Here is a 12,578-nt window from a genome sequence, read left to right on the forward strand (position 1 = left end):
GGGAGCTGGTGCCATAGGCTGGAGGGAGGAACCAAAAGGGGGCTGATGAGAAATAGCTGACTTTGCCTAGCTGACTTTATTGTAAATGAAAATTGTAAGAAATTTGATTTTTTTTCTGGACCATACAGTAGTGGTACAATATCATTTGGTTTTTCCTATAAGAAAGTGATCGATTATAGTAAAGCTGCCACTGACTAATCACTGAGAACCCAGTTCTGAGGACTAATTCAACACCAAGCTTTGACCCAACCAGCACCTGGCACTGAGGACTCATGCAGGGCATACTCATCCAACACTCAGCTCAAAGCATTCCTTCGTCACTTGGCACTGAGGAATAGAGATATTTCGGCACTATGAAACAATTACAGCAAACCACTGTGCGGCTACCAATCAGGAATTGCTAGAGCATTTTCAAACAGTTGCTAAAGCAGGCCACATTCATCATGGCTGCCATCACCAAGGCCTCACTAGCCGTGAGGCGGTCTGTGCTGCAAACCAGAGATCTCAGCCTCTCCGCCCAGGCCTCCATTATTCCTGAGGCCTGGGAACATTAACAATGGGAGTCCCTGTAGCCAAAGCCCAAAAGCCAACCAGAAATCGTACACACACAGAGCCATATTTATTCGCACAAAAGCCTACATAATCCTTTAACACTGCATCTACTTCTTAACATATTGACCGTATCAGCGCGCTTAGGCCCCTGTGATTTAATGTCAGTGTGAAATGCAATTAATGCTCCCTGGGTCATACAGAGAGGAGCTAAAATGAGGGAGATGCGCACTATGAATTGCTGTTCTTTTTCAAACCTCGGGCCACCTGCATAGGAGCAGAGTGATTTTCTGGAAGTTTCTGAAGCCATTTCAAACAATCAGACCAACACGACGACTGCCAGTAAATCCGTGCATTGTGTACATTGGTGTCTGTGTGTCAGTCAGTGGAAATGTACTGAATAATGAGTGTGAGACGTGTTGCAGCATGTCAGATGTGTAACAGCAGATGGGAGTTTGGGCGTTTAGAAACCCTGAGCCAGTGACTGCTCCCTCATTATGCTCGTTAATGGCCCCAGTCAAGTCTAAATGCACTGCTTCAGGAGGGGACACAGTTCAATAGTGATACCAATGAATTTACTAAATCCGTCATCGCTGTTTTTACAGTGCTGGCATGTAATCAATATGTTGGGAAAGAGATGGGCTTGTTGGACTTAATCAGAGGTTTGGTTGCCCTTTTTTATCGCTGTTTTTGTGGGCGGGGCAAGGAAACCGACACTGATTAAGCAATTATTGCTGATCAATGGGCGTTCAGGTTTGTCATCGACTCACCGGCTCAGCCAGGTGGCAGATGACACGGTGGCGCTGTGGTGTTGAGTCACATTCAGCCTTACGCATGGAACACAACTGACCAATGGGGTGGGACGGGGCTTGCTCCTGGAGCCCCTTCGAACCTTGGGCCTTCCCTGACACACTTCCTCCTCCTCCAAACGCTCCATGTCTCGTCCGGAGTCTTGCTCTAATCCCCTTTTCTGTCTCATTCACAGAGACTCCATGCTGGAAATTGGAATTCTGGACATCTTCGGATTTGAGGATCTTCAGAAGAACTGTTTTGAGCAGGTACCGTATGGATGTCTTATGTAAAAAAAAAAAAAGATTTCCATTATTGGTCATATGTTAATAATTTTATATCATGATGTCTTGAACCTAATGCAGACCCCCTGTCTGGCATTTTCATCAAAGTCCATTGATAGCATTTATTTGAAGGTGGAATGTCACCCTAGAATCTGGGTGGTTTTACTGAGGTTTTTTGTGTGTGTTTTTTGTCGAGAGCACTGCTCTTTGTTGAAATTGTGCAGTTGTCTGTGAATAGCGCTTGATGACATTAAGCCATAATCCGCCACGGCAGAGCACGCAATAGCTTTTTGCTACCCAAAGCTGGTTGTAGCAGAGCGTGCCGTTGTGTTATTTACGGAGACAGAAGAGGCCGAGCCCTCGATGCCCCTGATCCATTATGACAGAGCGCGAGTAAAGACCTTATCTTGGTTGGCGGGCTCCTCTGGAAGGCAGCAGAGGGTATCAAGCTCCGATCCCTTACACAGCCACACTCTACAATGCCTCATGTTACCGCTCAGAGGTGCGCAGAAAGTTTGAAAAATGTCAGGAACATTCTGCACTTCTCTATTTCCACACAGTAGCTCAGGGGGCTCAGCTTGTGAGGTTGTTGAGACTTCGCACCTGCGGTAGTTTGTGGTGTTGCAGCACTGTCGGTTTTTCCCTGCCGGGTACGATTTGGAAGGGAAGCCGGTTTATGTCCAAAGTCGCAAGGATTCCATGCTCCGCACAGGAGCTCCCGGGCGACGCCACCGCTGTCACCTCAGCTGAACTGTAGACAGGGCGCGGTGGAGTCCCCGGCGCCAAACTGGATTTGACTCCATGCGATTGAATCACGTTACCTCAGCACTAACCCAGCCGCAGGAACAATAAAGCAGGATTATGTGCTGCGCTGGGTGTAATGCCGTTTAATTTGCTGAGCGTCTGGGTGTCCTCCGTTTCATCACCACATAAATCAGTCCTGATGAGGTCTGATCCCAAACCGCAGGGCTGGGCAAGATGCCTTTCGCTGTAGACAGGATCTTTCATGGTCTTTCTCTGCCACTGACTATCAATGCACACAGGATCTTTTACTGTCTCTCCATCACTGACTCTCACCATAAATAATATCATTCATGGTCACTCTCACTGAATGTCACTGTAAATGGTTGCTATCTTTTGCTGACTCTCACTGTAACCAGGCTTTTTACTCTCTCTCTATTTCTGCATCTTACTGTGTAAAAAGTATCTTTACTGCCCCTCTCTATCACTGACTGTCACTGTAACTAGGCTTTTTACTGTCTCTCCATGTCTGCACCTTACTGTGTAAAAATGAGCTTCGCTGTCCCTCTCTATTCCTGACACTCACTGTAAACATGCTCTTTGCTGTCTCTCTATCACTGCGTCTCACTGAGTAACAGAGGCCTTTTTACTGCCTCTCTGTATCTACTTCCTGTGATGAGGAGGTCCTCCAGTGGCAGTCTTAGACACACTGCAGCGTGCTTGTGAGCGCGAGCTCTGCAGCATGTGTGTGAGCCTCATTGGCGGTGCTGAGATGGCACTGTAAATTTCTCCGGTCTGGAGGAGATAAAGGCTTACCCAAGCTCCCCCGGGACTCCCGAGGAGGAAGCGAGGCAGTGGGATGTCAGCCGGCGTGCCTTTCCCAGGCCTCGCGCTGATCTGTCTGACTGCGGGATGTGGTAGTTTCCCAGGTACGCCAGTGAGTCAGACTGACACAGTGGCCATTCTGCCATGCCTGGCAGGGCTTCGTTTGGTGAACGCCAGGTTCCAACAGGGTCATGCCGTGTTGGTTGCAGTCTCTTCTGGAGAATGGTGACCTCCACTTACACTGCAACGAAGTCATTCAGCCAATCGTCCCTTCCTCTTCCTCCATCACAGTCAGCAAAGGGCAGGCAGTGCCCCCAACTGGCAGAACACGAATGTGTCAGGGGCACAGGTACCGTTAATCTGAACACTGTGTTAAATTTACAATATTTATAATATTCACTCCAAAGAAAAGGGAACCCACTAACTGCTTGATGTAACTCCAAAACACAAATGTCAAACCTTCAGGAAGTCGTCTCCACCTTGAAACAAAGTTAAAACCACTGAGTCTAATCATCTCTGGCACTGTCAAATTGCGCTGAAACTTGCACATAGTGGCGGAGCAGACATGGAAGAGCCATTCGCCTCCACCATGCAAGAAAAAAAGCTATTCCCCCAGCATCCTTTCTCAATTACCAACTCACTAATTAGAGAACATTTTAATCACCTTATTAGGCCCGTTAAGATGTGCAGAATGAAGTTGTAAGGTGTGAGGGAAAACAAACATCATCACTGAAAATAGCTGCGGGGTGACTGTTGAAACAGGGCTGCGGCTGACTCGTTATAGATGTGAACACGGATTTGCGGTGGTATCGGGGCGTCGTCTCTTCTACGTTTCTTAATGAACTGGCCCCATGCTGTGACCTTGTACTGTACCAGGGGATGGCTCCAGGCTAGGCTTCCCATATGCTGCAGCTGAGGCGCTCTTCTGCACTGAACCTTACAAAACGCTCATTAAAATACATGGAAAATCTTTAAGGATACCACTGTGATCTTTGAATACATTTTCCAAAGAGAATTTTTTTCTATGAATTACCACATAGTCAAACAAGAATATTTTCAAGCCTGTCTCATTCTGTTTATATGCTTTTTTGTGTAGTTTATGTGGTCTATATGAGTAAAGGATAGATATTCTGTCATCAGCGTTTTGTAATTATATTTTGTGTGTGGTTTTTAATGCTAAAACCATATCCATGTTAGTTAATGAACTGCTTAAAGGTCAAGTCTGGCCAATCATATGATGTAACAGATAAATATCACCTTGAAACGCAATTCAATTGAAATGATTATATAATAATAAGGATGACAACAACAACAACAACAATAATACTGGCGCTTCTACTAATAATTAGAATATTAAATAATATTAAAATTGAGTTTAGCACTCATTTTTGGAAAGGTAAGCCAGCACACAAATGGCAAAGTTCACCAGTGAAAATGGTGCATGGCTCTGATGCAAACTGTGGAGCACAATCTACCCAATGGACCCAGCATGCAGAGGGACAGTGAACTCAGTAGCTTTCTAGCCACACATATGGCAAAATGTTAAGAACTTCTAATGCATCTAAATATGATCAATGTCAAAATGTGCTGTCTACGCTTTGCATGAACTGTCATTGCTACACGCTACAGAATAGCCCATAGCACAGCTTGCAGTTTCGGGATGTCTCCTTCAAGTAACTTCACAGAAAGAGAGGGTTTGGGGCTTGTCTGAAACAGAGCTGTCTGAGTGTTTAGAAATGGTGTGACAGTCACGCATAGCCGTCATATTCGCTTTGATGTTTCTGTTTAGATCATGGGTCCTCCAAAATTTTGATAACATTCGGAGACTCAGAGAATTGTGTGTGTATGTGAGTGTGTGTGTGTGTACTCCTCTCCCCACCCCCTCTTCTCAGCCTGTTACGGCAGGTGAATCCAGGTCAGTCTAATTCGTCTTGCGCGAGTGATCTCACTCAGCTTAACATCTGCCACGATTGCAATAAAGACTCCCCCCCATTAACGGCTTCTGCAATTACCCATCAAAGGAAATCACTCACAATAATGTCCTGGAAACCTCCCCCCCCCGACAAACCCCCCGACTCTGCCTGCACAGGGTGTAGGCAGTAGGCCTGTGTAGAGCAATGTGAGACAGAGACTTGGGTCCTCCTGTCACAGACAGGACAGGGGACATACAGAGGGGTGAGGCGTGATGTGGAAGGAAATCGTTCCAGCTTCTCGAGGTCAGAGGTGATTCAGTAGGCAGTCATCCACTGTGGGTACATGAGTTAATGTGAACTACTTTTGAGCAGATCAATGAAGGGGCTTGACTCACACATAAAAAGGAAAAAAAAAAAACTAATTCAGTGAACTGGAGGAAATCATGTTTCTTTCTTGTCTATCCATTAGCAGATTTGTTGTTGTGGTAATGGCCAGCTCTCCTCTGTACCTCACAGACACACAGGTAGTATTAGGAGTACTGTAAAATAATATGAAGTCCATGGGTATGGAGGCACACAGCTGGTCATGTAAAAGTAATGTGTAAGACAGGCAACAATGCATACATGCATGTTTGCATGCACACGTGTGTGTGTGTGTGTGTGTGTCTTTCCTTGTGGAGCACGACCAGTGATGATCCGTGGCCTGTTTGTTAACGAGTCTCTTGTAGATCTGAGAGCAGGGGACAGGTGGCTTACTAGATGGCTGGTTACTTGTTTGTTTTATTGCTGGTACTAGGACTGATTCGTGTGTGTGTGTGTGTGTGTGTGTGTGTGTGTGTGTGTGTGTGTGTGTGTGTGTGTGCGTGCGTGCGTGCGTGCGTGTGCGTATGTGTGTTTTGTCTGTACAGCTCTGCATCAACATGACCAGCGAAAGGATCCATCAGTTTGTTACAGAGGTGCTGTTCCAGCAGGAGCAGACAGAATGTCTGCAGGATGGAGTCACCATGGAAACGCTACATTCTCCCGGCAACCAGTCTGCCGTGCTGGACTTCTTCTTCCAGGTACCTTTTATAAGCGTCAGGGGTTCACAGGGGAGTTGCAGGGAGACAGCAATTGGTCTCACAAAATCTGTGACTCCCATGAATGAGTGTATTCTACAACCAGACAATATATTTGTCTGTCTTGCCTGTACAGACATATGGGTTAGTTTCAGAGCAGTCAGACAGTGCTCATACATTCAACCCCTGCTAACTGCATGGGTCCAGGACTATTCTGACATTACGCACGTAGCCAGACTATGCATGTAACAGGAGTAAATCCAGTCATTAGGATTTAACAGGATCTGGTGGATATCATGAAATAAAGCAAAGTATGCAATAATTTGAAATTCAATTGTAACGCATAGACACTTTGTCAAATATATGTGAAACCACACACTTGTGTGACTGTTTCCTACATCGCTGTGTGACTATTTGCTATATGGCTGTGTGACTGTATCTTACATCGCTGTGTGACTGTTTGATATATGCCCTTGTGACCTCATGACCCGCTGTTACTCTACTGTGACTCCTCAGAAGCCGCAAGGTCTGCTCTTGGCTCTGGACGAGGAGAGCCAGGCCCTACGTCCAGCTGAACAGAACCTCTACAAGAAACTTCAGACCCAGCTGGACGCAACTAACGCCAACAGCATCTCCCTGACAACCAAGGATGGCAACGGCAACCCTCCACCCCAGGATCAGGGGCCCTCTTTCACAGTTATGCACTATGCAGGCAAAGTAAGTCAAAAATGAGCAACTGATTATCCAAAGGACAAGGAGGATGAGTCCTCATAGCAAAGACAATAAAGACCAAGTTATTTCACATTGTTCAGGTTATGGACTATAGCCTATTTCAACTGAATGGGCTGTTATTTTCATTAAACTTATTTTACTCCTATAACATAACTGTATGGCTGTAAATCCATAGTGTAATTTGCCTTGCATGTATTAGTATTGCAGCTGCTGTTTAAGGAATTATTCACCCACTAGATTTTTAACACATGACCTCTTTGGCTGTGGTTGTGAAGGTTGCATATTATCTCACTTGCATTAGGCCCCATACTGCCATCACATTGACAGACACCAGGCAGCAGACCTGCTGGTATATGGAAGGGGCTTAACATGAATGCGTCATCGCATGACTTATGTATCTGTCTCCTGACTGGCTAGATGACCTATGACCTCACAGGATCGCTGGAGAGAAACAGGGATGTCCTGCCTCAAAACATCCTCTTTGTCATGAAATGTGAGTCCTTACTTTATACTCCTCACCTGGTGTGTTTCTGAGTGGCCTGCAAACATTATTGTACTTCATACAGCAATTGGAAAGGACTGCAAAATCCAGTCAACTCCCTGCATATAGGATAACTGCATACTCTGTTTATTGCACAGAGCAGCTGGTCCCATTTTTATTTCACTGACTTCAACAACACCTGCTATGTGCATATACTGGTTAAGTGCACAGTTTTTTAGAAGTGTTTATTTATTTGTTTCTTTATTGTTAATTTTGTGTTTGCTTCAGAACATATTCAAGAGTGGCCTTTTGGCAAACACGGCCTTATGTGTAGGCCGTACATGTTAAAAATGGAGAGTGCAGTCAACTCAGTATGTCTGCTCACGCCGTAATTGCACGCTTCTTTTAACTGCATAGTGTGTAGCAGCTCCTATTTTAACCCTGTTGATTCGTTCCTGTGCATACCCTGTTTAAGTGCATCCGTGTCACAACAGTCCCAAGCGTATGCGGTTATTATTTGACTGTACGCACAGAGCACCGCTGATGTTAATTGCCGGGTGTAGTTTCCATGACAGGGACGTATAATCTCCTCATTAATAGCGCGCGCTGCTCCATCACCTAGCCTCCGCGTAATTGGCTTTTATGTCTCGTGCGTGCCGCCGCCCGGCTGGTTACTCGTACCTTAATTGAGGCTGAGGGAGACAGAGATTGATGGCACAGACAGCGCTAGGAGCAGGCTGCCGCACAGCGGAGACCGAGCGCGGAGGCTTCAGGAGACGATGACAGAGGGGCGTGGCCTGAAAGCCGCTTCATGGCGGTTATCGTGAGAGTATCTGCAATGCTTCGAAAGCCAGTTTATGGAGGGGATTTTAACATGAAGAGACAATTACTGCAGTGTAGCAGTGTAGCATAGTGTAGCGTAGAGCAGGGCTTGTAACCTGTTCACTGGTTTGATTCCCTGCTAGAGCACTGCAGTTGTACTCTTTGGCAAGGTATTTAACCCACGATTGCCTCAGTAAAAATCCAGCTGTATGAATGGATAACATGTAAGAAACTGTAACCTATGTAAGTTGCTCTGTATATAGAAGTGTCTGCTAAATGACAATAATGTAATGTACTGCTGGTGTTTAATATATTGTAATAGTTGTGAGGTTAATCACTAAACGAACCTTTTATTTCATTCCTAATATGCGTCAGTCTGTTATTTTTAACTTTCAGCTATAGGCGCCTCAATTAATTAGCACCAACATGTGTATCTCCATTAGTTTCCCTTCTCTCTTAGCTGGTTCATTGGCATGCATGTTGGTGCCCATTATTCCTGCATTGGCACAGTGAGGGTCTCATTGGCCACTCCTGAGTGGCGGGGGGCCCTTTTTAGCAGTGCTGTTGCCTCACAGGAAGACTAGTGCGTCCATCCCTCAGTCATCTTATTGTTCTGGAAGGGGCACACAGAAAGAAGCCTCACACCTGAAGTGGCCCCTCAACCTACTGTTCGCCCCCTTTCTCTGCACAGCCAGCGAGAATGTTGTCATCCGTCAAGTGTTCCAGTCCAAACTGACGCAGACCGGGTCGCTGGTCCCCCCCCACCACCTCAAGCTGCGTGGACCCAAAGCCGCCCTGCTGCTCCCCAAAATGACATCGCCTGCCACTGGCCCGGAACCAAAGAAGTGTCTGGAATTGAGTAAGGTACTGTTTCCTGCTGAGAACGCACATAAATGGGGTTTCCTTGTAAAGCATGACCTGTGACGATCATGGGCCTGTTTGTTATGGAGTCTCTTGTAGATCTGAGAGGAGGGGAGAGATGGGTGATCAGATGGCTGATTATTGCATTTGTTTGTTTTATTGCTGGTACTAGTGTGTGTGTGTGTGTGTGTGTGTGTGTGTGTGTGTGTGTGTGTGTGTGTGTGTGGGTGTGTGTGGTGTTTTTGAAATGGATCAAAGATGGATACAGACATGGGGCCGATATCAGGGAGCCTAAAATGTACATGTACATCCATATTTATCTATATCTAGTTACTCTGAGAGAACCAAATTCAATTAGCAGGCTACCTCTAACAAATCTTCCATGGATTTCCATCAGCCTCAGTGTGGACTCCCAATCAGAGCGCACAACCCTACTCACTGACACTCATGCAGTCTGGCTGAGTTGACACATGCTGCTGGTCTTTTCCCCTCCATATTAGTCACCAAAGCCAGGCCACAGCAATTCCGTGTCAATCATATGGCCGCCTCCAAGCAACTGTGTTTAATAACCACCCCTTATGTAACTGTCTTAGGGCACAAATCACAAGATTACCCTTATTGAGCGGATTTTATTGACAACCACAAAGCGATGAATTTATGTAAGCGTCATTGTGTTATTGTATTATGGTAACATGTATGACATAACATTGTTAAATGTTATGTTCTGAGTAATTGTAATCTGAGTAAGTGATTAAGCAAGGGGCAACGTGATGGTAACATTTTGTAATCTTTTGTAATCTTAATCTAATCAGACAGTAGAGGGGTAAAGCCTCAGTCCCAGATCCCTACTTGTTTATAGAAGAGGGCCTCTAGGATGGCATAAAAGCACAATGTTCCTATTTTCTGCACCTGTACATACATTATTCCACTGATAAAAGATCAAAGATCAGCTTGCCCACCCCCAGCCATTACCCCAACCTTGTAGGGTAATATGTTGACTCTGATCAAGGATCAGTGGCTCAGGGGAAAAAGTGCTTGCACCTTACTTTTCCTGTAACTCAAATCAGTCTTCAAGACTCAAGAAAGTAGAGCACACCCTATTGACAGATTGCAGACCTGTTGTCTTTAGCATGTGTAGGCTTAGATTAGGCCACCCCGGAAAGCCATTTGCTTTGAAACTGCAGATACAGGAGCCAAAATGGAGGATCTGTGAGTGAAGATACTATAGGCAGGACACTGCAGTCCTTAGTAGAGCATAAACAATGTGACAGGGACAGTACAGGCTATGCAGTAACAGGACACACATATACACACGCACACACATGCACATGAATCAAGTGCTGCACAGCATGTAGGACCCTATTCACTTGTTCCTATCTAACTTGCGCTCTGTAACACTAGAAGAGGACATGTGGCCCATTTCAGAACAAATGGAGTTTCCATTTAAATATATATATATATATATATATATATATATATATATATATTTTTTTTTTTTTTTTTTTTTTAAATGTTGATTAAATTCTGTTAATTTGGGAGTTAAAGCAGTTCACATGTCATGCAGCTGTGTTGAAAACTGATTTTCTCAATGTTTCCCAAACCCCTCCTGTGTGACGCCCTGTCCCCTGAAGAGGAAAGGTGCTGCCTCACTCCTGCAGAGAACCGAGCGGTGTGGACCCGCGACGGTGGCTGTCCAACTCAGGGTGAGCGCGGAATCCAACCGTACCCCTCAGGGTCTGAGGACGGGCCCGAGAGGCACACCAATCCATACATCTGTCCATCGATCAATCAATCAATGCATTAATCAATCTGTCAGTCAAAATGTATTTGTCACAGGACATTTTTGAAAGCACTGCACAGTAAAGTAATGATCTTCAATCGTGTGAATTTGTGAAGTTCAGTAACATGGACTTTATTACTGTGCGCATAAGCCAAGGGTAAATGCGGTGCGTGTGTGTGTCTGTGTGTATGTGTGTGTGTGTGTGTGTGTGTGTGTATTTAGGCTGGACAATTTGACATTCAAAAAAATGCAGTCAGACATGATGAGAGTATCATGTAGGCATTACATGATGTGTGTGCTTTCACCCAGCATAATGTAACATGAGCAGGCCGTGTAACACGCAGACTGTGGTAGTGCGCACACTTGTCTTGCACCCCACTGTGTCAGTGTCTGTTGTCTTTAAGTGCACTTATACTGCTCCACAAAACTACCCCATCACAGCCACCGCAGCCTCATCAAGAATACATGGATGGCGCAATCCAAATCAAGGGAGGGTTTCTACCAAATGCCTCTGAGAGAGCTTTATGGAAGTCCGTGGAGAGCCACACAAACGAGGAACACAAGGCAAAACAAACTCAATTAGCAGACACAACATATTACTTGTTTGAATAAAAATATCTTTGAGGGTATAATAAATGAAATAAAGATTCATAAACTGGAAGAGCTAAATCCAGCCTGAGGCTGTCTTTCATTGGGAAACTTCAGGAGAAGTAGGGTTCGTGTCATTGATTTGCTGTTTTTTGTACAACATGGCGTAAATGCCGCACCTGGGTCACACATTTGTCCCTGCTGACTCCAAAGCGGCGCGCCCTTCCCCCCAGGGCTCAGCTCACCAGTGTTGCCTCATGCGTGACTGTGACATCATCAGGCCGTTGTCAGTCACCCAGATGGAGGGGCGGGGTTTTCCAGTACAGGAAAGATTGCAGCAAGCAGATACCCGCAGCGTGGTCCAAATCAACAACAAACACCAGATTGTTATTGCCTGGAGATGGTTCAGAGCTGTTTGCTGTTTGTAATGAATCAGAGCCACATGTAAGGCTGGGTGTGCTATGCAGCTGAAAGCACGGCCTTAACTGATAAATGGACTGAAGTTTTGCTGAAGTCTCTATCCTTTGCCTATTCCAATGTTGAGGTGAGGGCCGGCTAACTGCATCCCTCAGGTTTTAACCCCGGGTCTTTTTTCCCAGAATTCTCTCTGTGAAATCACCAGCAAGCTGCAGCTCTGCACCCCTCACTTCGTGCAGTGCGTGCGGCCGAACGGCTCCGGGCGGCCCGACTCTTTCGACAGCGCCCGTGTCTCCGCCCAGCTGCAGTACGTAGGGGTCCTGGAGATGGTGAGGATGATCCGCTACGGGTACCCGGTCCGGCTCCCCTTCGCCCGCTTCCTGGCCCGGTGCGTACCCCAACACCACCGCCCCTCCCCCCTGCATTCAGAGGACAGCTGCTTCGGAATAACAGCTTTTACATCTCCCGGCACCCTGACACACCCCCAGCCACCCCAGCTCATGTTACTAATATCCAAACTCATGAATATGTAGTGATACAGCTGATTGTTGGGTGCAGCACAGGTCCACTAATCTTAATATAGTCTGGATTGGCTTGTGGTTGACACAGATGTCAACTACACAGAGAACAAAGTGCACAAAAGACAAGTGTAAAAGAGCCATGCAATATACTAGTTTGTAGGATCTATGTGGTCACTGCTCTAAACAGAACAAGCAAGTATGTACTGTTGATTAGAAA

The 12,578-nt window shown here is 45.9% G+C and overlaps 1 protein-coding gene across 1 annotated transcript in view; it reads left to right on the forward strand.

Moving 5' to 3' along the window:
- Positions 1-12,578, forward strand: part of myo16 (myosin XVI) — a 99,942-nt gene that overhangs the window by 65,725 nt on the left and 21,639 nt on the right. Inside the window, 7 exon segments of the mRNA XM_036540092.1 lie at positions 1,535-1,607; positions 6,010-6,162; positions 6,676-6,876; positions 7,309-7,384; positions 8,886-9,058; positions 10,687-10,758; positions 12,023-12,228. Of these exon segments, the coding sequence (XP_036395985.1) occupies positions 1,535-1,607; positions 6,010-6,162; positions 6,676-6,876; positions 7,309-7,384; positions 8,886-9,058; positions 10,687-10,758; positions 12,023-12,228 (954 nt within the window).

This window comes from Megalops cyprinoides, chromosome 11, assembly GCF_013368585.1.
Source record: "Megalops cyprinoides isolate fMegCyp1 chromosome 11, fMegCyp1.pri, whole genome shotgun sequence".
NCBI classification, from domain to species: domain Eukaryota; kingdom Metazoa; phylum Chordata; class Actinopteri; order Elopiformes; family Megalopidae; genus Megalops; species Megalops cyprinoides.